General features: G+C 54.7%; 1 protein-coding gene across 1 annotated transcript in view; it reads left to right on the top strand.

Annotated features, from left to right (window-relative positions):
* The first annotated feature begins 339 nt into the window (after window positions 1-339).
* The window catches only part of gmip (GEM interacting protein), a 205,276-nt gene continuing 177,823 nt past the window's right edge, over window positions 340-27,792 (top strand). The window contains exon 1 of the mRNA XM_072491209.1: window positions 340-1,118. Coding sequence (XP_072347310.1) covers window positions 917-1,118 — 202 coding nt within the window. The 5' untranslated portion in view covers window positions 340-916. The remainder of the gene's footprint in view (window positions 1,119-27,792) is intronic.

Below are 27,792 nucleotides of genomic sequence, written 5' to 3'. Positions count from 1 at the left end.
CGATGGGCCGAATGGCCTCCTTCTGCACTGTAGAAATTCTATGATTCTCACACCTTCTTGGCTGTGAAGCGCTTTCAGGCGCCCAGTGGTCGTGGAAGGCGCTTTACAAATGCAAGTCATTCACCAGCCCAGTGTTGCAGACTTTGCAAAAGGCCCCTTTAGCACAAGTGCGAGGGGAATCCTTGCCAGGTCGGAGCAGATCAATGGCCCTTGACCGAGGAAAGGTGAGATGCTGAGGCCGGACAGCAGAGGGCAGCAGTGCTCCCAGAAGCATTTGAGTCGGCTGAGTGGGAAAGAGAGAGAGAGAGAGGGAGCCTTTTCCTTTAACCACCCTGGAAGGCGCAAAGCTTGGGACAGCTGCAATCTCAGGTGTTTGGGAAAGTTCCCTGGTCACTTGTCCCCGAAGCCGCTCCATGGGAATCAGACCCGAGTGGAATGCAAGCAGAGAGAGAGAGAGAGAGCCATGCGTTCAAATCAGAACTTTGAGAAAGTTCATGCAAAAGTTTTCCAGGTGAATGAAACTTTTTTTAACCCAGCCAAACTCTTCCACAAGTTCGGAGCTGCTATTCTGTTGAAGAAAGGATCGGGGAGAGATGACGAGGATGCACCAGTGACAAAGTCTGGAAACCTTTTGGCGTGAAGCCTTCCTTAACTTTTCAAACAAAATCAAGACTTGTTTTATTTTTATAAACGTGGAACTATTGAGCTCCTGAGAAGCTGTTTATTTTTTTTAAACCCTCCTGCTGCAGACAGGCTGGAATTGGTGAAGGTTTGGTTACTGGAAGTGGTGATGACTTCCCTGTGACTTTGGTCCTGAGGAATTTATCAATGGGGCTGGCAATTGTCTGCAGGAAGTCCCAGGACTGAAGGGCTCTTACCTCTGGATCTGCCGCCCTCACCCCCACCTCTGGGGCTGATGCGACCCTGGCTCTCTCCCCAGGAGCTGGGCAGTGCTGGAAAAGCCATGGAAGGGAGTTGGATGAGAGCGAGCAAGGAGAATCATTCGTCCCCGGGACCTTGGGGTTATTCTCGCGCCCCGGCCAGCATGGAGCTGACAGAGAGGGTCAGGGACTTTGCAGAATCTCTGGGCCAGTTTAAGGATGCTCTTCGTGTGGCAGGTAGGTGCTGGAGGTCCAAACGCGAGTTGTCACTCATTCCACTGCAATAGATCCGATCAAGTTTAACACTTTAGTGAGAAACATTTCTCCTGCGTCCAGAACATCTGTGAAACCCAGTGGCAGATCTCAGTGATAGAGACTGTTACCAAATCTGTGATATCAACAATATTTATGGTGATCAAGGAGTGAACGACCTGTCCCCACCAGTACTGTATCACAGTGTTATACAGTGACAGACCCGTCCCCACCAGTACTGTACCCCAGTGTTATACAGCGACAGACCCCTCCCCACCAGTACTGTACCCCAGTGTTATACAGTGACAGACCCGTCCCCACCAGTACTGTACCCCAGTGTTATACAGTGACAGACCCGTCCCCACCAGTACTGTACCCCAGTGTTATACAGTGACAGACCCGTCCCCACCAGTACTGTACCCCAGTGTTATACAGTGACAGACCCGTCCCCACCAGTACTGTACCCCAGTGTTATACAGTGACAGACCCGTCCCCACCAGTACTGTACCCCAGTGTTATACAGTGACAGACCCGTCCCCACCAGTACTGTACCCCAGTGTTATACAGTGACAGACCCGTCCCCACCAGTACTGTACCCCAATGTTATACAGCGACAGACCTGTCCTCACCAGTACTGTACCCCAGTGTTATACAGCGACAGACCCGTCCCCACCAGTCCTGTACCCCAATGTTATACAGTGACAGACCCGTCCCCACCAGTACTGTACCCCAGTGTTATACAGCGACAGACCCGTCCCCACCAGTACTGTACCCCAGTGTTATACAGTGACAAACCCGTCCCCACCAGTACTGTACCCCAGTGTTATACAGCGACAGACCCGTCCCCACCAGTACGGTTCCCCAGTGTTATACAGTGACAGACCCGTCCCCACCAGTACTGTACCCCAGTGTTATACAGCGACAGACACGTCCCCACCAGTACTGTACCCCAGTGTTATACAGTGACAGAGCCGTCCCCACCAGTACTGTACCCCAGTGTTATACAGCGACAGACCCGTCCCCACCAGTACGGTTCCCCAGTGTTATACAGTGACAGACACGTCCCCACCAGTACTGTACCCCAGTGTTATACAGCGACAGACCCGTCCCCACCAGTACTGTACCCCAGTGTTATACAATGACAGATCCATCCCCACCAGTACTGCACCCCAGTGTTATACAGTGACAGACCCATCCCCACCAGTACTGTACCCCAGTGTTATACAGCGACAGACCCGTCCCCACCAGTACTGTACCCCAGTGTTATACAGTGACAGACCCGTCCCCACCAGCACTGTACCCCAGTGTTATACAGTGACAGACCCGTCCCCACCAGTACTGTACCCCAGTGTTATACAGTGACAGACCCGTCCCCACCAGTACTGTACCCCAGTGTTATACAGTGACAGACCCGTCCCCACCAGTACTGTACCCCAGTGTTATACACTGACAGACCCATCCCCACCAGTACTGTACCACAGTGTTAGACAGTGACAGACCCGTCCCCACCAGTACTGTACCCCAGTGTTATACAGTGACAGACTCGTCCCCGCCAGTACTGTACCCCAGTGTTATACAGTGACAGACCCGTCCCTCCAGTACTGTACCCCAGTGTTATACAGTGACTAACCCGTCCCCACCAGAACTGTACCCCAGTGTTGTACAGTGACAGACCCGTCCCCACCAGCACTGTACCCAATGTTATACAGTGGCAGACCATCCCCACCAGTACTGTACCCCAGTGTTACACAGTGACAGACCCGTCCCCACCAGGACTGTACCCCAGTGTTATACAGTGACAGACCCATCCCGACCAGTACTGTACCCCAGTGTTATACAGTGACAGATCCACCCCCACCAGTACTGCACCCCAGTGTTATACAGTGACAGACCCGTCCCCACCAGTACTGTACCCCAGTGTTACACAGTGACAGACCCATCCCCACCAGTACTGTACCCCAGTGATATACAGCGACAGACCCGTCCCCACCAGTACTGTACCCCAGTGTTATACAGTGACAGATCCATCCCCATCAGTACTGTACCCCAGTGTTATACAGCGACAGACCCGTCCCCACCAGTACTGTACCCCAGTGTTATACAGCGACAGGCCCGTCCCCACCAATACTGTACCCCAGTGTTATACAGTGACAGATCCATCCCCATCAGTACTGCACCCCAGTGTTATACAGTGACAGACCCGTCCCCACCAGTACTGTACCCCAGTGTTATACAGTGACAGACCCATCCCGACCAGTACTGTACCCCAGTGTTATACAGTGACAGATCCACCCCCACCAGTACTGCACCCCAGTGTTATACAGTGACAGACCCGTCCCCACCAGTACTGTACCCCAGTGTTACACAGTGACAGACCCATCCCCACCAGTACTGTACCCCAGTGTTATACAGCGACAGACCCGTCCCCACCAGTACTGTACCCCAGTGTTATACAGTGACAGGCCCGTCCCCACCAGTACTGTGCCCCAGTGTTATACAGTGACGGACCCGTCCCCACCAGTACTGTACCCCAGTGTTATACAGTGACAGACCCGTCCCCACCAGTACTGTACCCCAGTGTGATACAGTGATAGACCCGTCCCCACCAGTACTGTGCCCCAGAGTTATACAGTGACAGACCCGTCCCCACCAGTACTGTACCCCAGTGTTATACAGTGACAGACCCGTCCCCACCAGTACTGTACCCCAGTGTTATACAGTGACAGACCCGTCCCCACCGGTACAGTACCCCAGTGTTATACAGTGACAGACCCGTGCCCACCAGTACTTTACCCCAGTGTTATACCGTGACAGACCCGTCCCCACCAGTACTGTACCCCAGTGTTATACAGTGACAGACCCGTCCCCGCCGGTACAGTACCCCAGTGTTATACAGTGACAGACCCGTCCCCACCAGTACTGTACCCCAGTGTTATACAGTGACAGACCCGTCCCCGCCGGTACAGTACCCCAGTGTTATACAGTGACAGACCCGTCCCCGCCGGTACAGTACCCCAGTGTTATACAGTGACAGACCCGTCCCCACCAGTACTGTACCCCAGTGTTATACAGTGACAGACCCGTGCCCACTAGTACTGTACCCAGTGTTATACAGTGACAGACCCGTCCCCACCAGTACTGTACCCCAGTGTTATACAGTGACAGACCCGTGCCCACCATTACTGTACCCCAGTGTTATACAGTGACAGACCCGTGCCCACCAGTACTTTACCCCAGTGTTATACCGTGACAGACCCGTCCCCACCAGTACTGTACCCCAGTGTTATACAGTGACAGACCCGTCCCCGCCGGTACAGTACCCCAGTGTTATACAGTGACAGACCCGTCCCCACCAGTACTGTACCCCAGTGTTATACAGTGACAGACCCGTCCCCACCAGTACTGTACCCCAGTGTTATACAGTGACAGACCCGTCCCCACCAGTAGTGTACCCCAGTGTTATACAGTGACAGACCCGTCCCCACCAGTACTGTACCCCAGTGTTACACAGTGACAGACCCGTCCCCACCAGGACTGTACCCCAGTGTTATACAGCGACAGGCCCGTCCCCACCAGTACTGTACCCCAGTGTTATACAGTGACAGATCCATCCCCACCAGTACTGCACCCCAGTGTTATACAGTGACAGACCCGTCCCCACCAGTACTGTACCCCAGTGTTATACAGTGACAGACCCGTCCCCACCAGTACTGTACCCCAGTGTTATACAGTGACAGATCTATCCCCTCCAGTACTGTACCCCAGTGTTATACAGTGACAGGCCCGTCCCCACCAGTACTGTGCCCCAGTGTTATACAGTGACAGACCCGTCCCCACCAGTACTGTACCCCAGTGTTATACAGTGACAGACCCGTCTCCACCAGTACTGTACCCCAGTGTTATACAGTGACAGGCCCGTCCCCACCAGTACTGTGCCCCAGTGTTATACAGTGACAGACCCGTCCCCACCAGTACTGTACCCCAGAGTTATACAGTGACAGACCCGTCCCCACCAGTACTGTACCCCAGTGTTATACAGTGACAGACCCGTCCCCACCAGTACTGTGCCCCAGTGTTATACAGTGACAGACCCGTCCCCACCAGTACTGTACCCCAGTGTTACACAGTGACAGACCCGTCCCCACCAGTACTGTACCCCAGTGTTATACAGTGACAGACCCGTCCCCACCAGCACTGTACCCACTGTTATACAGTGACAGACCCGTCCCCACCAGTGCTGTACCCCAGTGTTATACACTGACAGACACATCCCCACCAGTACTGTACCCCAGTGTTATACAGTGACAGACCCGTCCCCACCAGTACTGTACCCCAGTGTTATACAGTGACAGACCCGTCCCCACCAGTACTGTACCCCAGTGTTATACAGTGACAGACCCGTCCCCACCAGTACAGTACCCCAGTGTTACACAGTGACAGACCCGTCCCCACCAGGACTGTACCCCAGTGTTATACAGCGACAGGCCCGTCCCCACCAGTACTGTACCCCAGTGTTATACAGTGACAGATCCATCCCCACCAGTACTGCACCCCAGTGTTATACAGTGACAGACCCGTCCCCACCAGTACTGTACCCCAGCGTTATACAGTGACAGACCCGTCCCCACCAGTACTGTACCCCAGTGTTATACAGTGACAGATCTATCCCCTCCAGTACTGTACCCCAGTATTATACAGTGACAGGCCCGTCCCCACCAGTACTGTGCCCCAGTGTTATACAGTGACAGACCCGTCCCCACCAGTACTGTACCCCAGTGTTATACAGTGACAGACCCGTCTCCACCAGTACTGTACCCCAGTGTTATACAGTGACAGGCCCGTCCCCACCAGTACTGTGCCCCAGTGTTATACAGTGACAGACCCGTCCCCACCAGTACTGTACCCCAGAGTTATACAGTGACAGACCCGTCCCCACCAGTACTGTACCCCAGTGTTATACAGTGACAGACCCGTCCCCACCAGTACTGTGCCCCAGTGTTATACAGTGACAGACCCGTCCCCACCAGTACTGTACCCCAGTGTTATACAGTGACAGACCCGTCCCCACCAGTACTGTACCCCAGTGTTATACAGTGATAGACCCGTCTCCACCGGTACAGTACCCCAGAGTTATACAGTGACAGACCCGTCCCCACCTGTACTGTACCCCAGTGTTATACAGTGACAGACCCGTCCCCACCAGTACTGTACCCCAGTGTTATACAGTGACAGACCCGTCCCCACCGGTACTGTACCCCAGTGTTATACAGTGACAGACCCGTCCCCACCAGTACTGTACCCCAGTGTTATACAGTGACAGACCCGTCCCCACCAGTACTGCACCCCAGTGTTATACAGTGACAGACCCGTCCCCACCAGTACTGTACCCCAGTGTTATACAGTGACAGACCCGTCCCCACCAGCACTGTACCCACTGTTATACAGTGACAGACCCGTCCCCACCAGTGCTGTACCCCAGTGTTATACACTGACAGACCCATGCCCACCAGTACTGTACCCCAGTGTTATACAGTGACAGACCCGTCCCCACCAGTACTGCACCCCAGTGTTATACAGTGACAGACCCGTCCCCACCAGTACTGTACCCCAGTGTTATACAGTGACAGACCCGTCCCCACCAGTACTGTACCCCAGTGTTACACAGTGACAGACCCGTCCCCACCAGGACTGTACCCCAGTGTTATACAGCGACAGGCCCGTCCCCACCAGTACTGTACCCCAGTGTTATACAGTGACAGATCCATCCCCACCAGTACTGCACCACAGTGTTATACAGTGACAGACCCGTCCCCACCAGTACTGTACCCCAGTGTTATACAGTGACAGATATATCCCCTCCAGTACTGTACCCCAGTGTTATACAGTGACAGACCCGTCCCCACCAATACTGTACCCCAGTGTTATACAGTGACAGACCCGTCCCCACCAGTATTGTACCCAGTGTTATACAGTGACAGACCCGTCCCCACCGGTACAGTACCCCAGTGTTATACAGTGACAGTCCCATCCGCACCAGTACTGTACCCCAGAGTTATACAGTGACAGACCCGTCCCCACCAGTACTGTACCCCAGTGTTATACACTGACAGACCCGTCCCCACCAGTACTGTACCCCAGTGTTATACAGTGACAGACCCATCCCGACCAGTACTGTACCCCAGTGTTATACAGTGACAGATCCACCCCCACCAGTACTGCACCCCAGTGTTATACAGTGACAGACCCGTCCCCACCAGTACTGTACCCCAGTGTTACACAGTGACAGACCCATCCCCACCAGTACTGTACCCCAGTGATATACAGCGACAGACCCGTCCCCACCAGTACTGTACCCCAGTGTTATACAGTGACAGATCCATCCCCATCAGTACTGTACCCCAGTGTTATACAGCGACAGACCCGTCCCCACCAGTACTGTACCCCAGTGTTATACAGCGACAGGCCCGTCCCCACCAATACTGTACCCCAGTGTTATACAGTGACAGATCCATCCCCATCAGTACTGCACACCAGTGTTATACAGTGACAGACCCGTCCCCACCAGTACTGTACCCCAGTGTTATACAGTGACAGACCCATCCCGACCAGTACTGTACCCCAGTGTTATACAGTGACAGATCCACCCCCACCAGTACTGCACCCCAGTGTTATACAGTGACAGACCCGTCCCCACCAGTACTGTACCCCAGTGTTACACAGTGACAGACCCATCCCCACCAGTACTGTACCCCAGTGTTATACAGCGACAGACCCGTCCCCACCAGTACTGTACCCCAGTGTTATACAGTGACAGGCCCGTCCCCACCAGTACTGTGCCCCAGTGTTATACAGTGACGGACCCGTCCCCACCAGTACTGTACCCCAGTGTTATACAGTGACAGACCCGTCCCCACCAGTACTGTACCCCAGTGTGATACAGTGATAGACCCGTCCCCACCAGTACTGTGCCCCAGAGTTATACAGTGACAGACCCGTCCCCACCAGTACTGTACCCCAGTGTTATACAGTGACAGACCCGTCCCCACCAGTACTGTACCCCAGTGTTATACAGTGACAGACCCGTCCCCACCGGTACAGTACCCCAGTGTTATACAGTGACAGACCCGTGCCCACCAGTACTTTACCCCAGTGTTATACCGTGACAGACCCGTCCCCACCAGTACTGTACCCCAGTGTTATACAGTGACAGACCCGTCCCCGCCGGTACAGTACCCCAGTGTTATACAGTGACAGACCCGTCCCCACCAGTACTGTACCCCAGTGTTATACAGTGACAGACCCGTCCCCGCCGGTACAGTACCCCAGTGTTATACAGTGACAGACCCGTCCCCGCCGGTACAGTACCCCAGTGTTATACAGTGACAGACCCGTCCCCACCAGTACTGTACCCCAGTGTTATACAGTGACAGACCCGTGCCCACCAGTACTGTACCCAGTGTTATACAGTGACAGACCCGTCCCCACCGGTACTGTACCCCAGTGTTATACAGTGACAGACCCGTGCCCACCAGTACTGTACCCCAGTGTTATACAGTGACAGACCCGTGCCCACCAGTACTTTACCCCAGTGTTATACCGTGACAGACCCGTCCCCACCAGTACTGTACCCCAGTGTTATACAGTGACAGACCCGTCCCCGCCGGTACAGTACCCCAGTGTTATACAGTGACAGACCCGTCCCCACCAGTACTGTACCCCAGTGTTATACAGTGACAGACCCGTCCCCACCAGTACTGTACCCCAGTGTTATACAGTGACAGACCCGTCCCCACCAGTAGTGTACCCCAGTGTTATTCAGTGACAGACCCGTCCCCACCAGTACTGTACACCAGTGTTATACAGTGACAGACCCGTCCCCACCAGTACTGTACCCCAGTGTTACACTGTGACAGACCCGTCCCCACCAGGACTGTACCCCAGTGTTATACAGCGACAGGCCCGTCCCCACCAGTACTGTACCCCAGTGTTATACAGTGACAGATCCATCCCCACCAGTACTGCACCCCAGTGTTATACAGTGACAGACCCGTCCCCACCAGTACTGTACCCCAGTGTTATACAGTGACAGAACCGTCCCCACCAGTACTGTACCCCAGTGTTATACAGTGACAGATCTATCCCCTCCAGTACTGTACCCCAGTGTTATACAGTGACAGGCCCGTCCCCACCAGTACTGTGCCCCAGTGTTATACAGTGACAGACCCGTCCCCACCAGTACTGTACCCCAGTGTTATACAGTGACAGACCCGTCTCCACCAGTACTGTACCCCAGTGTTATACAGTGACAGGCCCGTCCCCACCAGTACTGTGCCCCAGTGTTATACAGTGACAGACCCGTCCCCACCAGTACTGTACCCCAGAGTTATACAGTGACAGACCCGTCCCCACCAGTACTGTACCCCAGTGTTATACAGTGACAGACCCGTCCCCACCAGTACTGTGCCCCAGTGTTATACAGTGACAGACCCGTCCCCACCAGTACTGTACCCCAGTGTTACACAGTGACAGACCCGTCCCCACCAGTACTGTACCCCAGTGTTATCAGTGACAGACCCGTCCCCACCAGCACTGTACCCACTGTTATACAGTGACAGACCCGTCCCCACCAGTGCTGTACCCCAGTGTTATACACTGACAGACCCATCCCCACCAGTACTGTACCCCAGTGTTATACAGTGACAGACCCGTCCCCACCAGTACTGTACCCCAGTGTTATACAGTGACAGACCCGTCCCCACCAGTACTGTACCCCAGTGTTATACAGTGACAGACCCGTCCCCACCAGTACTGTACCCCAGTGTTACACAGTGACAGACCCGTCCCCACCAGGACTGTACCCCAGTGTTATACAGCGACAGGCCTGTCCCCACCAGTACTGTACCCCAGTGTTATACAGTGACAGATCCATCCCCACCAGTACTGCACCCCAGTGTTATACAGTGACAGACCCGTCCCCACCAGTACTGTACCCCAGTGTTATACAGTGACAGACCCGTCCCCACCAGTACTGTACCCCAGTGTTATACAGTGACAGATCTATCCCCTCCAGTACTGTACCCCAGTGTTATACAGTGACAGGCCCGTCCCCACCAGTACTGTGCCCCAGTGTTATACAGTGACAGACCCGTCCCCACCAGTACTGTACCCCAGTGTTCTCCAGTGACAGACCCGTCCCCACCAGTACTGTACCCCAGTGTTATACAGTGACAGACCCGTCCCCACCAGTAGTGTACCCCAGTGTTATACAGTGACAGACCCGTCCCCACCAGTACTGTACACCAGTGTTATACAGTGACAGACCCGTCCCCACCAGTACTGTACCCCAGTGTTACACAGTGACAGACCCGTCCCCACCAGGACTGTACCCCAGTGTTATACAGCGACAGGCCCGTCCCCACCAGTACTGTACCCCAGTGTTATACAGTGACAGATCCATCCCCACCAGTACTGCACCCCAGTGTTATACAGTGACAGACCCGTCCCCACCAGTACTGTACCCCAGTGTTATACAGTGACAGACCCGTCCCCACCAGTACTGTACCCCAGTGTTATACAGTGACAGATCTATCCCCTCCAGTACTGTACCCCAGTGTTATACAGTGACAGGCCCGTCCCCACCAGTACTGTGCCCCAGTGTTATACAGTGACAGACCCGTCCCCACCAGTACTGTACCCCAGTGTTATACACTGACAGACACATCCCCACCAGTACTGTACCCCAGTGTTATACAGTGACAGACCCGTCCCCACCAGTACTGTACCCCAGTGTTATACAGTGACAGACCCGTCCCCACCAGTACTGTACCCCAGTGTTATACAGTGACAGACCCGTCCCCACCAGTACAGTACCCCAGTGTTACACAGTGACCGACCCGTCCCCACCAGGACTGTACCCCAGTGTTATACAGCGACAGGCCCGTCCCCACCAGTACTGTACCCCAGTGTTATACAGTGACAGATCCATCCCCACCAGTACTGCACCCCAATGTTATACAGTGACAGACCCGTCCCCACCAGTACTGTACCCCAGTGTTATACAGTGACAGACCCGTCCCCACCAGTACTGTACCCCAGTGTTATACAGTGACAGATCTATCCCCTCCAGTACTGTACCCCAGTGTTATACAGTGACAGGCCCGTCCCCACCAGTACTGTGCCCCAGTGTTATACAGTGACAGACCCGTCCCCACCAGTACTGTACCCCAGTGTTATACAGTGACAGACCCGTCTCCACCAGTACTGTACCCCAGTGTTATACAGTGACAGGCCCGTCCCCACCAGTACTGTGCCCCAGTGTTATACAGTGACAGACCCGTCCCCACCAGTACTGTACCCCAGAGTTATACAGTGACAGACCCGTCCCCACCAGTACTGTACCCCAGTGTTATACAGTGACAGACCCGTCCCCACCAGTACTGTGCCCCAGTGTTATACAGTGACAGACCCGTCCCCACCAGTACTGTACCCCAGTGTTATACAGTGACAGACCCGTCCCCACCAGTACTGTACCCCAGTGTTATACAGTGATAGACCCGTCTCCACCGGTACAGTACCCCAGAGTTATACAGTGACAGACCCGTCCCCACCAGTACTGTACCCCAGTGTTATACAGTGACAGACCCGTCCCCACCAGTACTGTACCCCAGTGTTATACAGTGACAGACCCGTCCCCACCGGTACTGTACCCCAGTTTTATACAGTGACAGACCCGTCCCCACCAGTACTGTACCCCAGTGTTATACAGTGACAGACCCGTCCCCACCAGTACTGCACCCCAGTGTTATACAGTGACAGACCCGTCCCCACCAGTACTGTACCCCAGTGTTATACAGTGACAGACCCGTCCCCACCAGCACTGTACCCACTGTTATACAGTGACAGACCCGTCCCCACCAGTGCTGTACCCCAGTGTTATACACTGACAGACCCATGCCCACCAGTACTGTACCCCAGTGTTATACAGTGACAGACCCGTCCCCACCAGTACTGCACCCCAGTGTTATACAGTGACAGACCCGTCCCCACCAGTACTGTACCCCAGTGTTATACAGTGACAGACCCGTCCCCACCAGTACTGTACCCCAGTGTTACACAGTGACAGACCCGTCCCCACCAGGACTGTACCCCAGTGTTATACAGCGACAGGCCCGTCCCCACCAGTACTGTACCCCAGTGTTATACAGTGACAGATCCATCCCCACCAGTACTGCACCCCAGTGTTATACAGTGACAGACCCGTCCCCACCAGTACTGTACCCCAGTGTTATACAGTGACAGATATATCCCCTCCAGTACTGTACCCCAGTGTTATACAGTGACAGACCCGTCCCCACCAATACTGTACCCCAGTGTTATACAGTGACAGACCCGTCCCCACCAGTATTGTACCCAGTGTTATACAGTGACAGACCCGTCCCCACCGGTACAGTACCCCAGTGTTATACAGTGACAGTCCCATCCGCACCAGTACTGTACCCCAGAGTTATACAGTGACAGACCCGTCCTCACCAGTACTGTACCCCAGTGTTATACACTGACAGACCCGTCCCCACCAGTACTGTACCCCAGTGTTATACAGTGACAGACCCATCCCGACCAGTACTGTACCCCAGTGTTATACAGTGACAGATCCACCCCCACCAGTACTGCACCCCAGTGTTATACAGTGACAGACCCGTCCCCACCAGTACTGTACCCCAGTGTTACACAGTGACAGACCCATCCCCACCAGTACTGTACCCCAGTGATATACAGCGACAGACCCGTCCCCACCAGTACTGTACCCCAGTGTTATACAGTGACAGATCCATCCCCATCAGTACTGTACCCCAGTGTTATACAGCGACAGACCCGTCCCCACCAGTACTGTACCCCAGTGTTATACAGCGACAGGCCCGTCCCCACCAATACTGTACCCCAGTGTTATACAGTGACAGATCCATCCCCATCAGTACTGCACCCCAGTGTTATACAGTGACAGACCCGTCCCCACCAGTACTGTACCCCAGTGTTATACAGTGACAGACCCATCCCGACCAGTACTGTACCCCAGTGTTATACAGTGACAGATCCACCCCCACCAGTACTGCACCCCAGTGTTATACAGTGACAGACCCGTCCCCACCAGTACTGTACCCCAGTGTTACACAGTGACAGACCCATCCCCACCAGTACTGTACCCCAGTGTTATACAGCGACAGACCCGTCCCCACCAGTACTGTACCCCAGTGTTATACAGTGACAGGCCCGTCCCCACCAGTACTGTGCCCCAGTGTTATACAGTGACGGACCCGTCCCCACCAGTACTGTACCCCAGTGTTATACAGTGACAGACCCGTCCCCACCAGTACTGTACCCCAGTGTGATACAGTGATAGACCCGTCCCCACCAGTACTGTGCCCCACAGTTATACAGTGACAGACCCGTCCCCACCAGTACTGTACCCCAGTGTTATACAGTGACAGACCCGTCCCCACCAGTACTGTACCCCAGTGTTATACAGTGACAGACCCGTCCCCACCGGTACAGTACCCCAGTGTTATACAGTGACAGACCCGTGCCCACCAGTACTTTACCCCAGTGTTATACCGTGACAGACCCGTCCCCACCAGTACTGTACCCCAGTGTTATACAGTGACAGACCCGTCCCCGCCGGTACAGTACCCCAGTGTTATACAGTGACAGACCCGTCCCCACCAGTACTGTACCCCAGTGTTATACAGTGACAGACCCGTCCCCGCCGGTACAGTACCCCAGTGTTATACAGTGACAGACCCGTCCCCGCCGGTACAGTACCCCAGTGTTATACAGTGACAGACCCGTCCCCACCAGTACTGTACCCCAGTGTTATACAGTGACAGACCCGTGCCCACCAGTACTGTACCCAGTGTTATACAGTGACAGACCCGTCCCCACCGGTACTGTACCCCAGTGTTATACAGTGACAGACCCGTGCCCACCAGTACTGTACCCCAGTGTTATACAGTGACAGACCCGTGCCCACCAGTACTTTACCCCAGTGTTATACCGTGACAGACCCGTCCCCACCAGTACTGTACCCCAGTGTTATACAGTGACAGACCCGTCCCCGCCGGTACAGTACCCCAGTGTTATACAGTGACAGACCCGTCCCCACCAGTACTGTACCCCAGTGTTATACAGTGACAGACCCGTCCCCACCAGTACTGTACCCCAGTGTTATAAAGTGACAGACCCGTCCCCACCAGTAGTGTACCCCAGTGTTATACAGTGACAGACCCGTCCCCACCAGTACTGTACACCAGTGTTATACAGTGACAGACCCGTCCCCACCAGTACTGTACCCCAGTGTTACACAGTGACAGACCCGTCCCCACCAGGACTGTACCCCAGTGTTATACAGCGACAGGCCCGTCCCCACCAGTACTGTACCCCAGTGTTATACAGTGACAGATCCATCCCCACCAGTACTGCACCCCAGTGTTATACAGTGACAGACCCGTCCCCACCAGTACTGTACCCCAGTGTTATACAGTGACAGACCCGTCCCCACCAGTACTGTACCCCAGTGTTATACAGTGACAGATCTATCCCCTCCAGTACTGTACCCCAGTGTTATACAGTGACAGGCCCGTCCCCACCAGTACTGTGCCCCAGTGTTATACAGTGACAGACCCGTCCCCACCAGTACTGTACCCCAGTGTTATACAGTGACAGACCCGTCTCCACCAGTACTGTACCCCAGTGTTATACAGTGACAGGCCCGTCCCCACCAGTACTGTGCCCCAGTGTTATACAGTGACAGACCCGTCCCCACCAGTACTGTACCCCAGAGTTATACAGTGACAGACCCGTCCCCACCAGTACTGTACCCCAGTGTTATACAGTGACAGACCCGTCCCCACCAGTACTGTGCCCCAGTGTTATACAGTGACAGACCCGTCCCCACCAGTACTGTACCCCAGTGTTACACAGTGACAGACCCGTCCCCACCAGTACTGTACCCCAGTGTTATACAGTGACAGACCCGTCCCCCCCAGCACTGTACCCACTGTTATACAGTGACAGACCCGTCCCCACCAGTGCTGTACCCCAGTGTTATACACTGACAGACCCATCCCCACCAGTACTGTACCCCAGTGTTATACAGTGACAGACCCGTCCCCACCAGTACTGTACCCCAGTGTTATACAGTGACAGACCCGTCCCCACCAGTACTGTACCCCAGTGTTATACAGTGACAGACCATTCCCCACCAGTACTGTACCCCAGTGTTACACAGTGACAGACCCGTCCCCACCAGGACTGTACCCCAGTGTTATACAGCGACAGGCCCGTCCCCACCAGTACTGTACCCCAGTGTTATACAGTGACAGATCCATCCCCACCAGTACTGCACCCCAGTGTTATACAGTGACAGACCCGTCCCCACCAGTACTGTACCCCAGTGTTATACAGTGACAGACCCGTCCCCACCAGTACTGTACCCCAGTGTTATACAGTGACAGATCTATCCCCTCCAGTACTGTACCCCAGTGTTATACAGTGACAGGCCCGTCCCCACCAGTACTGTGCCCAGGTGTTATACAGTGACAGACCCGTCCCCACCAGTACTGTACCCCAGTGTTATACAGTGACAGACCCGTCTCCACCAGTACTGTACCCCAGTGTTATACAGTGACAGGCCCGTCCCCACCAGTACTGTGCCCCAGTGTTATACAGTGACAGACCCGTCCCCACCAGTACTGTACCCCAGAGTTATACAGTGACAGACCCGTCCCCACCAGTACTGTACCCCAGTGTTATACAGTGACAGACCCGTCCCCACCAGTACTGTGCCCCAGTGTTATACAGTGACAGACCCGTCCCCACCAGTACTGTACCCCAGTGTTATACAGTGACAGACCCGTCCCCACCAGTACTGTACCCCAGTGTTATACAGTGATAGACCCGTCTCCACCGGTACAGTACCCCAGAGTTATACAGTGACAGACCCGTCCCCACCAGTACTGTACCCCAGTGTTATACAGTGACAGACCCGTCCCCACCAGTACTGTACCCCAGTGTTATACAGTGACAGACCCGTCCCCACCGGTACTGTACCCCAGTGTTATACAGTGACAGACCCGTCCCCACCAGTACTGTACCCCAGTGTTATACAGTGACAGACCCGTCCCCACCAGTACTGCACCCCAGTGTTATACAGTGACAGACCCGTCCCCACCAGTACTGTACCCCAGTGTTATACAGTGACAGACCCGTCCCCACCAGTGCTGTACCCCAGTGTTATACACTGACAGACCCATGCCCACCAGTACTGTACCCCAGTGTTATACAGTGACAGACCCGTCCCCACCAGTACTGCACCCCAGTGTTATACAGTGACAGACCCGTCCCCACCAGTACTGTACCCCAGTGTTATACAGTGACAGACCCGTCCCCACCAGTACTGTACCCCAGTGTTACACAGTGACAGACCCGTCCCCACCAGGACTGTACCCCAGTGTTATACAGCGACAGGCCCGTCCCCACCAGTACTGTACCCCAGTGTTATACAGTGACAGATCCATCCCCACCAGTACTGCACCCCAGTGTTATACAGTGACAGACCCGTCCCCACCAGTACTGTACCCCAGTGTTATACAGTGACAGATATATCCCCTCCAGTACTGTACCCCAGTGTTATACAGTGACAGACCCGTCCCCACCAATACTGTACCCCAGTGTTATACAGTGACAGACCCGTCCCCACCAGTATTGTACCCAGTGTTATACAGTGACAGACCCGTCCCCACCGGTACAGTACCCCAGTGTTATACAGTGACAGTCCCATCCGCACCAGTACTGTACCCCAGAGTTATACAGTGACAGACCCGTCCCCACCAGTACTGTACCCCAGTGTTATACACTGACAGACCCGTCCCCACCAGTACTGTACCCCAGTGTTTTCCAGTGACAGACCCGTCCCCACCAGTACTGTACCCCAGAGTTATACAGTGACAGACCCGTCCCCACCAGTACTGTACCCCAGAGTTATACACTGACAGACCCGTCCCCACCAGTACTGTACCCCAGTGTTTTCCAGTGACAGACCCGTCCCCACCAGTACTGTACCCCAGTGTTATACAGTGACAGATCCATCCCCACCAGTACTGCACCCCAGTGTTATACAGTGACAGACCCGTCCCCACCAGTACTGTACCCCAGTGTTATACAGTGACAGACCCGTCCCCACCAGTACTGTACCCCAGTGTTATACAGTGACAGATCTATCCCCTCCAGTACTGTACCCCAGTGTTATACAGTGACAGGGCCGTCCCCACCAGTGCTGTGCCCCAGTGTTATACAGTGACAGACCCGTCCCCACCAGTACTGTACCCCAGTGTTATACAGTGACAGACCCGTCTCCACCAGTACTGTACCCCAGTGTTATACAGTGACAGGCCCGTCCCCACCAGTACTGTGCCCCAGTGTTATACAGTGACAGACCCGTCCCCACCAGTACTGTACCCCAGAGTTATACAGTGACAGACCCGTCCCCACCAGTACTGTACCCCAGTGTTATACAGTGACAGACCCGTCCCCACCAGTACTGTGCCCCAGTGTTATACAGTGACAGACCCGTCCCCACCAGTACTGTACCCCAGTGTTATACAGTGACAGACCCGTCCCCACCAGGACTGTACCCCAGTGTTATACAGTGATAGACCCGTCTCCACCGGTACAGTACCCCAGAGTTATACAGTGACAGACCCGTCCCCACCAGTACTGTACCCCAGTGTTATACAGTGACAGACCCGTCCCCACCAGTACTGTACCCCAGTGTTATACAGTGACAGACCCGTCCCCACCGGTACTGTACCCCAGTGTTATACAGTGACAGACCCGTCCCCACCAGTACTGTACCCCAGTGTTATACAGTGACAGACCCGTCCCCACCAGTACTGCACCCCAGTGTTATACCGTGACAGACCCGTCCCCACCAGTACTGTACCCCAGTGTTATACAGTGACAGACCCGTCCCCACCAGCACTGTACCCACTGTTATACAGTGACAGACCCGTCCCCACCAGTGCTGTACCCCAGTGTTATACAGTGACAGACCCGTCCCCACCAGTACTGCACCCCAGTGTTATACAGTGACAGACCCGTCCCCACCAGTACTGTACCCCAGTGTTATACAGTGACAGACCCGTCCCCACCAGTACTGTACCCCAGTGTTACACAGTGACAGACCCGTCCCCACCAGGACTGTACCCCAGTGTTATACAGCGACAGGCCCGTCCCCACCAGTACTGTACCCCAGTGTTATACAGTGACAGATCCATCCCCACCAGTACTGCACCCCAGTGTTATACAGTGACAGACCCGTCCCCACCAGTACTGTACCCCAGTGTTATACAGTGACAGATATATCCCCTCCAGTACTGTACCCCAGTGTTATACAGTGACAGACCCGTCCCCACCAATACTGTGCCCCAGTGTTATACAGTGACAGACCCGTCCCCACCAGTATTGTACCCAGTGTTATACAGTGACAGACCCGTCCCCACCGGTACAGTACCCCAGTGTTATACAGTGACAGTCCCATCCGCACCAGTACTGTACCCCAGAGTTATACAGTGACAGACCCGTCCCCACCAGTACTGTACCCCAGTGTTATACACTGACAGACCCGTCCCCACCAGTACTGTACCCCAGTGTTTTCCAGTGACAGACCCGTCCCCAAGAGTACTGTACCCCAGAGTTATACAGTGACAGACCCGTCCCCACCAGTACTGTACCCCAGTGTTATACAGCGACAGACCTGCCCCCACCAGTACTGTACCCCAGTGTTATACAGTGACAGACCGGTCCCCACCAGTACTGTATCCCAGTGTTATACAGTGACAGACCCGTCCCCACCAGTACTGTACCCCAGTGTTATACAGTGACAGACCTGGCCCCACCAATACTGCACCCCAGTGTTATACAGTGACAGACCCGTCCCCACCAGTACTGTACTCCAGTGTTATACAGTGACAGTCCCGTCCCCACCAGTACTGTACCCCAGTGTTATACAGTGACAGACCCGTCCCCACCAGTACTGTACCCCAGTGTTATACAGTGATAGACCCGTCCCCACCAGTACTGTACCCCAGTGTTATACAGCGACAGACCCATCCCGACCAGTACTGTACCCCAGTGTTATACAGCTACAGACCCGTCCCCACCAGTACTGTAGCCCAGTGTTATACAGTGACAGACCCGTCCCCACCAGTACTGTACCCCAGTGTTATACAGCGACAGACCCGTCCCCATCAGAACTGTTCCCCAGTGTTATACAGTGACAGACCCGTCCCCACCAGTACTGTACCCCAGTGTTATACAGCGTCAGACCCGTCCCCACCAGTACTGTACCCTAGTGTTATACAGCGACAGACCCGTCCCCACCAGTACTGCACCCCAGTGTTATACAGTGACAGACCCGTCCCCACCAGTACTGTACCCCAGTGTTATACAGTGACAGACCCGTCCCCACCAGGACTGTACCCCAGTGTTATACAGCGACAGGCCCATCCCCACCAGTACTGTACCCCAGTGTTATACAGCGACAGACCCGTCCCCATCAGAACTGTTCCCCAGTGTTATACAGTGACAGACCCGTCCCCACCAGTACTGTACCCCAGTGTTATACAGCGTCAGACCCGTCCCCACCAGTACTGTACCCCAGTGTTATACAGTGACAGACCCGCCCCCACCAGTACTGTATCCCAGTGTTATACAGTGACAGACCCGTCCCCACCAGTACTGTACCCCAGTGTTATACATTGACAGACCCATCCCGACCAGTACTGTACCCCAGTGTTATACAGCGACAGACCCGTCCCCACCAGTACTGTACCCCAGTGTTATACAGTGACAGGCCCGTCCCCACCAGTACTGTGCCCCAGTGTTATACAGTGACAGACCCGTCCCCACCAGTACTGTACCCCAGTGTTATACAGCGACAGACCCGTCCCCACCAGTACTGTACCCCAGTGTTATACAGTGACAGACCCGTCCCCACCAGGACTGTACCCCAGTGTTATACAGCGACAGGCCCATCCCCACCAGTACTGTACCCCAGTGTTATACAGTAACAGATCCATCCCCACCAGTACTGCACCCCAGTGTTATACAGTCACAGACCCGTCCCCACCAGTACTGTACCCCAGTGTTATACAGTGACAGACCCATCCTGACCAGTACTGTACCCCAGTGTTATACAGTGACAGGTCCATCCCCACCAGTACTGCACCCCAGTGTTATACAGTGACAGACCCGTCCCCACCAGTACTGTACCCCAGTGTTATACAGTGACAGACCCATCCCGACCAGTGCTGTACCCCAGTGTTATACAGTGACAGACCCGGCCCCACCACTACTGTACCCCAGTGTTATACAGCGACAGACCCGTCCCCACCAGTACTGCACCCCAGTGTTATACAGTGACAGACCCGTCCCCACCAGTACTGTACCCCAGTGTTATACAGTGACAGACCCGTCCCCACCAGTACTGAACCCCAGTGTTATACAGTGACAGACCCGTCCCCACCAGTACTGCACCCCAGTGTTATACATTGACAGACCCATCCCGACCAGTACTGTACCCCAGTGTTATACAGCGACAGACCCGTCCCCACCAGTACTGTACCCCAGTGTTATACAGTGACAGGCCCGTCCCCACCAGTACTGTGCCCCAGTGTTATACAGTGACAGACCCGTCCCCACCAGTACTGTATCCCAGTGTTATAAAGTGACAGACCCGCCCCCACCAGTACTGTACCCCAGTGTTATACAGTGACAGGGCCGTCCCCACCAGTACTGTGCCCCAGTGTTATACAGTGACAGACCCGTCCCCACCAGTACTGTACCCCAGTGTTATACAGTGACAGGCCTGTCCCCACCAGTACTGTACCCCAGTGTTATACAGTGACAGACCCGTCCCCACCAGTACTGTACCCCAGTGTTATACAGTGACAGGCCCGTCCCCACCAGTACTGTGCCCCAGTGTTATACAGTGACAGACCCGTCCCCACCAGTACTGTACCCCAGTGTTATACAGTGACAGACCCGTCTCCACCAGTACTGTACCCCAGTGTTATACAGTGACAGGCCCGTCCCCACCAGTACTGTGCCCCAGTGTTATACAGTGACAGACCCGTCCCCACCAGTACTGTACCCCAGAGTTATACAGTGACAGACCCGTCCCCACCAGTACTGTGCCCCAGTGTTATACAGTGACAGACCCGTCCCCACCAGTACTGTACCCCAGTGTTATACAGTGACAGACCCGTCCCCACCAGTACTGTACCCCAGTGTTATACAGTGATAGACCCGTCTCCACCGGTACAGTACCCCAGAGTTATACAGTGACAGACCCGTCCCCACCAGTACTGTACCCCAGTGTTATACAGTGACAGACCCGTCCCCACCAGTACTGCACCCCAGTGTTATACAGTGACAGGCCCGTCCCCACCAGTACTGTACCCCATTGTTATACAGTGACAGACCCGTCCCCACCAGCACTGTACCCACTGTTATACAGTGACAGACCCGTCCCCACCAGTGCTGTACCCCAGTGTTATACACTGACAGACCCATGCCCACCAGTACTGTACCCCAGTGTTATACAGTGACAGACCCGTCCCCACCAGTACTGCACCCCAGTGTTATACAGTGACAGACCCGTCCCCACCAGTACTGTACCCCAGTGTTATACAGTGACAGACCCGTCCCCACCAGTACTGTACCCCAGTGTTACACAGTGACAGACCCGTCCCCACCAGGACTGTACCCCAGTGTTATACAGCGACAGGCCCGTCCCCACCAGTACTGTACCCCAGTGTTATACAGTGACAGATCCATCCCCACCAGTACTGCACCCCAGTGTTACACAGTGACAGACCCGTCCCCACCAGTACTGTACCCCAGTGTTATACAGTGACAGATATATCCCCTCCAGTACTGTACCCCAGTGTTATACAGTGACAGACCCGTCCCCACCAATACTGTACCCCAGTGTTATACAGTGACAGACCCGTCCCCACCAGTATTGTACCCAGTGTTATACAGTGACAGACCCGTCCCCACCGGTACAGTACCCCAGTGTTATACAGTGACAGTCCCATCCGCACCAGTACTGTACCCCAGAGTTATACAGTGACAGACCCGTCCCCACCAGTACTGTACCCCAGTGTTATACACTGACAGACCCGTCCCCACCAGTACTGTACCCCAGTGTTTTCCAGTGACAGACCCGTCCCCACCAGTACTGTACCCCAGAGTTATACAGTGACAGACCCGTCCCCACCAGTACTGTACCCCAGTGTTATACCGTGACAGACCCGTCCCCACCAGTACTGTACCCCAGTGTTATACAGTGACAGACCCGTCCCCGCCGGTACAGTACCCCAGTGTTATACAGTGACAGACCCGTCCCCACCAGTACTGTACCCCAGTGTTATACAGTGACAGACCCGTCCCCGCCGGTACAGTACCCCAGTGTTATACAGTGACAGACCCGTCCCCGCCGGTACAGTACCCCAGTGTTATACAGTGACAGACCCGTCCCCACCAGTACTGTACCCCAGTGTTATACAGTGACAGACCCGTGCCCACCAGTACTGTACCCAGTGTTATACAGTGACAGACCCGTCCCCACCGGTACTGTACCCCAGTGTTATACAGTGACAGACCCGTGCCCACCAGTACTGTACCCCAGTGTTATACAGTGACAGACCCGTGCCCACCAGTACTTTACCCCAGTGTTATACCGTGACAGACCCGTCCCCACCAGTACTGTACCCCAGTGTTATACAGTGACAGACCCGTCCCCGCCGGTACAGTACCCCAGTGTTATACAGTGACAGACCCGTCCCCACCAGTACTGTACCCCAGTGTTATACAGTGACAGACCCGTCCCCACCAGTACTGTACCCCAGTGTTATACAGTGACAGACCCGTCCCCACCAGTAGTGTACCCCAGTGTTATTCAGTGACAGACCCGTCCCCACCAGTACTGTACACCAGTGTTATACAGTGACAGACCCGTCCCCACCAGTACTGTACCCCAGTGTTACACAGTGACAGACCCGTCCCCACCAGGACTGTACCCCAGTGTTATACAGCGACAGGCCCGTCCCCACCAGTACTGTACCCCAGTGTTATACAGTGACAGATCCATCCCCACCAGTACTGCACCCCAGTGTTATACAGTGACAGACCCGTCCCCACCAGTACTGTACCCCAGTGTTATACAGTGACAGACCCGTCCCCACCAGTACTGTACCCCAGTGTTATACAGTGACAGATCTATCCCCTCCAGTACTGTACCCCAGTGTTATACAGTGACAGGCCCGTCCCCACCAGTACTGTGCCCCAGTGTTATACAGTGACAGACCCGTCCCCACCAGTACTGTACCCCAGTGTTATACAGTGACAGACCCGTCTCCACCAGTACTGTACCCCAGTGTTATACAGTGACAGGCCCGTCCCCACCAGTACTGTGCCCCAGTGTTGTACAGTGACAGACCCGTCCCCACCAGTACTGTACCCCAGAGTTATACAGTGACAGACCCGTCCCCACCAGTACTGTACCCCAGTGTTATACAGTGACAGACCCGTCCCCACCAGTACTGTGCCCCAGTGTTATACAGTGACAGACCCGTCCCCACCAGTACTGTACCCCAGTGTTACACAGTGACAGACCCGTCCCCACCAGTACTGTACCCCAGTGTTATACAGTGACAGACCCGTCCCCACCAGCACTGTACCCACTGTTATACAGTGACAGACCCGTCCCCACCAGTGCTGTACCCCAGTGTTATACACTGACAGACCCATCCCCACCAGTACTGTACCCCAGTGTTATACAGTGACAGACCCGTCCCCACCAGTACTGTACCCCAGTGTTATACAGTGACAGACCCGTCCCCACCAGTACTGTACCCCAGTGTTATACAGTGACAGACCCGTCCCCACCAGTACTGTACCCCAGTGTTACACAGTGACAGACCCGTCCCCACCAGGACTGTACCCCAGTGTTATACAGCGACAGGCCCGTCCCCACCAGTACTGTACCCCAGTGTTATACAGTGACAGATCCATCCCCACCAGTACTGCACCCCAGTGTTATACAGTGACAGACCCGTCCCCACCAGTACTGTACCCCAGTGTTATACAGTGACAGACCCGTCCCCACCAGTACTGTACCCCAGTGTTATACAGTGACAGATCTATCCCCTCCAGTACTGTACCCCAGTGTTATACAGTGACAGGCCCGTCCCCACCAGTACTGTGCCCCAGTGTTATACAGTGACAGACCCGTCCCCACCAGTCCTGTACCCCAGTGTTATACAGTGACAGACCCGTCCCCACCAGTACTGTACCCCAGTGTTATACAGTGACAGACCCGTCCCCACCAGTAGTGTACCCCAGTGTTATACAGTGACAGACCCGTCCCCACCAGTACTGTACACCAGTGTTATAAAGTGACAGACCCGTCCCCACCAGTACTGTACCCCAGTGTTACACAGTGACAGACCCGTCCCCACCAGGACTGTACCCCAGTGTTATACAGCGACAGGCCCGTCCCCACCAGTACTGTACCCCAGTGTTATACAGTGATAGACCCGTCTCCACCGGTACAGTACCCCAGAGTTATACAGTGACAGACCCGTCCCCACCAGTACTGTACCCCAGTGTTATACAGTGACAGACCCGTCCCCACCAGTACTGTACCCCAGTGTTATACAGTGACAGACCCGTCCCCACCGGTACTGTACCCCAGTGTTATACAGTGACAGACCCGTCCCCACCAGTACTGTACCCCAGTGTTATACAGTGACAGACCCGTCCCCACCAGGACTGTACCCCAGTGTTATACAGCGACAGGCCCGTCCCCACCAGTACTGTACCCCAGTGTTATACAGTGACAGATCCATCCCCACCAGTACTGCACCCCAGTGTTATACAGTGACAGACCCGTCCCCACCAGTACTGTACCCCAGTGTTATACAGTGACAGACCCGTCCCCACCAGTACTGTACCCCAGTGTTATACAGTGACAGATCTATCCCCTCCAGTACTGTACCCCAGTGTTATACAGTGACAGGCCCGTCCCCACCAGTACTGTGCCCCAGTGTTATACAGTGACAGACCCGTCCCCACCAGTACTGTACCCCAGTGTTATACAGTGACAGACCCGTCTCCACCAGTACTGTACCCCAGTGTTATACAGTGACAGGCCCGTCCCCACCAGTACTGTGCCCCAGTGTTATACAGTGACAGACCCGTCCCCACCAGTACTGTACCCCAGAGTTATACAGTGACAGACCCGTCCCCACCAGTACTGTACCCCAGTGTTATACAGTGACAGACCCGTCCCCACCAGTACTGTGCCCCAGTGTTATACAGTGACAGACCCGTCCCCACCAGTACTGTACCCCAGTGTTACACAGTGACAGACCCGTCCCCACCAGTACTGTACCCCAGTGTTATACAGTGACAGACCCGTCCCCACCAGCACTGTACCCACTGTTATACAGTGACAGACCCGTCCCCACCAGTGCTGTACCCCAGTGTTATACACTGACAGACACATCCCCACCAGTACTGTACCCCAGTGTTATACAGTGACAGACCCGTCCCCACCAGTACTGTACCCCAGTGTTATACAGTGACAGACCCGTCCCCACCAGTACTGTACCCCAGTGTTATACAGTGACAGACCCGTCCCCACCAGTACAGTACCCCAGTGTTACACAGTGACAGACCCGTCCCCACCAGGACTGTACCCCAGTGTTATACAGCGACAGGCCCGTCCCCACCAGTACTGTACCCCAGTGTTATACAGTGACAGATCCATCCCCACCAGTACTGCACCCCAGTGTTATAGAGTGACAGACCCGTCCCCACCAGTACTGTACCCCAGTGTTATACAGTGACAGACCCGTCCCCACCAGTACTGTACCCCAGTGTTATACAGTGACAGATCTATCCCCTCCAGTACTGTACCCCAGTGTTATACAGTGACAGGCCCGTCCCCACCAGTACTGTGCCCCAGTGTTATACAGTGACAGACCCGTCCCCACCAGTACTGTAGCCCAGTGTTATATAGTGACAGACCCGTCTCCACCAGTACTGTACCCCAGTGTGATACAGTGACAGGCCCGTCCCCACCAGTACTGTGCCCCAGTGTTATACAGTGACAGACCCGTCCCCACCAGTACTGTACCCCAGAGTTATACAGTGACAGACCTGTCCCCACCAGTACTGTACCCCAGTGTTATACAGTGACAGACCCGTCCCCACCAGTACTGTGCCCCAGTGTTATACAGTGACAGACCCGTCCCCACCAGTACTGTACCCCAGTGTTATACAGTGACAGACCCGTCCCCACCAGTACTGTACCCCAGTGTTATACAGTGATAGACCCGTCTCCACCGGTACAGTACCCCAGAGTTATACAGTGACAGACCCGTCCCCACCAGTACTGTACCCCAGTGTTATACAGTGACAGACCCGTCCCCACCAGTACTGTACCCCAGTGTTATACAGTGACAGACCCGTCCCCACCGGTACTGTACCCCAGTGTTATACAGTGACAGACCCGTCCCCACCAGTACTGTACCCCAGTGTTATACAGTGACAGACCCGTCCCCACCAGTACTGCACCCCAGTGTTATACAGTGACAGACCCGTCCCCACCAGTACTGTACCCCAGTGTTATACAGTGACAGACCCGTCCCCACCAGCACTGTACCCACTGTTATACAGTGACAGACCCGTCCCCACCAGTGCTGTACCCCAGTGTTATACACTGACAGACCCATGCCCACCAGTACTGTACCCCAGTGTTATACAGTGACAGACCCGTCCCCACCAGTACTGCACCCCAGTGTTATACAGTGACAGACCCGTCCCCACCAGTACTGTACCCCAGTGTTATACAGTGACAGACCCGTCCCCACCAGTACTGTACCCCAGTGTTACACAGTGACAGACCCGTCCCCACCAGGACTGTACCCCAGTGTTATACAGCGACAGGCCCGTCCCCACCAGTACTGTACCCCAGTGTTATACAGTGACAGATCCATCCCCACCAGTACTGCACCCCAGTGTTATACAGTGACAGACCCGTCCCCACCAGTACTGTACCCCAGTGTTATACAGTGACAGATATATCCCCTCCAGTACTGTACCCCAGTGTTATACAGTGACAGACCCGTCCCCACCAATACTGTACCCCAGTGTTATACAGTGACAGACCCGTCCCCACCAGTATTGTACCCAGTGTTATACAGTGACAGACCCGTCCCCACCGGTACAGTACCCCAGTGTTATACAGTGACAGTCCCATCCGCACCAGTACTGTACCCCAGAGTTATACAGTGACAGACCCGTCCTCACCAGTACTGTACCCCAGTGTTATACACTGACAGACCCGTCCCCACCAGTACTGTACCCCAGTGTTATACAGTGACAGACCCATCCCGACCAGTACTGTACCCCAGTGTTATACAGTGACAGATCCACCCCCACCAGTACTGCACCCCAGTGTTATACAGTGACAGACCCGTCCCCACCAGTACTGTACCCCAGTGTTACACAGTGACAGACCCATCCCCACCAGTAC

The sequence above is a fragment of the Scyliorhinus torazame genome, chromosome 27, assembly GCF_047496885.1.
Source record: "Scyliorhinus torazame isolate Kashiwa2021f chromosome 27, sScyTor2.1, whole genome shotgun sequence".
NCBI classification, from domain to species: domain Eukaryota; kingdom Metazoa; phylum Chordata; class Chondrichthyes; order Carcharhiniformes; family Scyliorhinidae; genus Scyliorhinus; species Scyliorhinus torazame.
The sequence above is the reverse complement of the archived record's forward strand: the minus strand, read 5'-3'. Positions and strand labels throughout refer to the sequence as shown.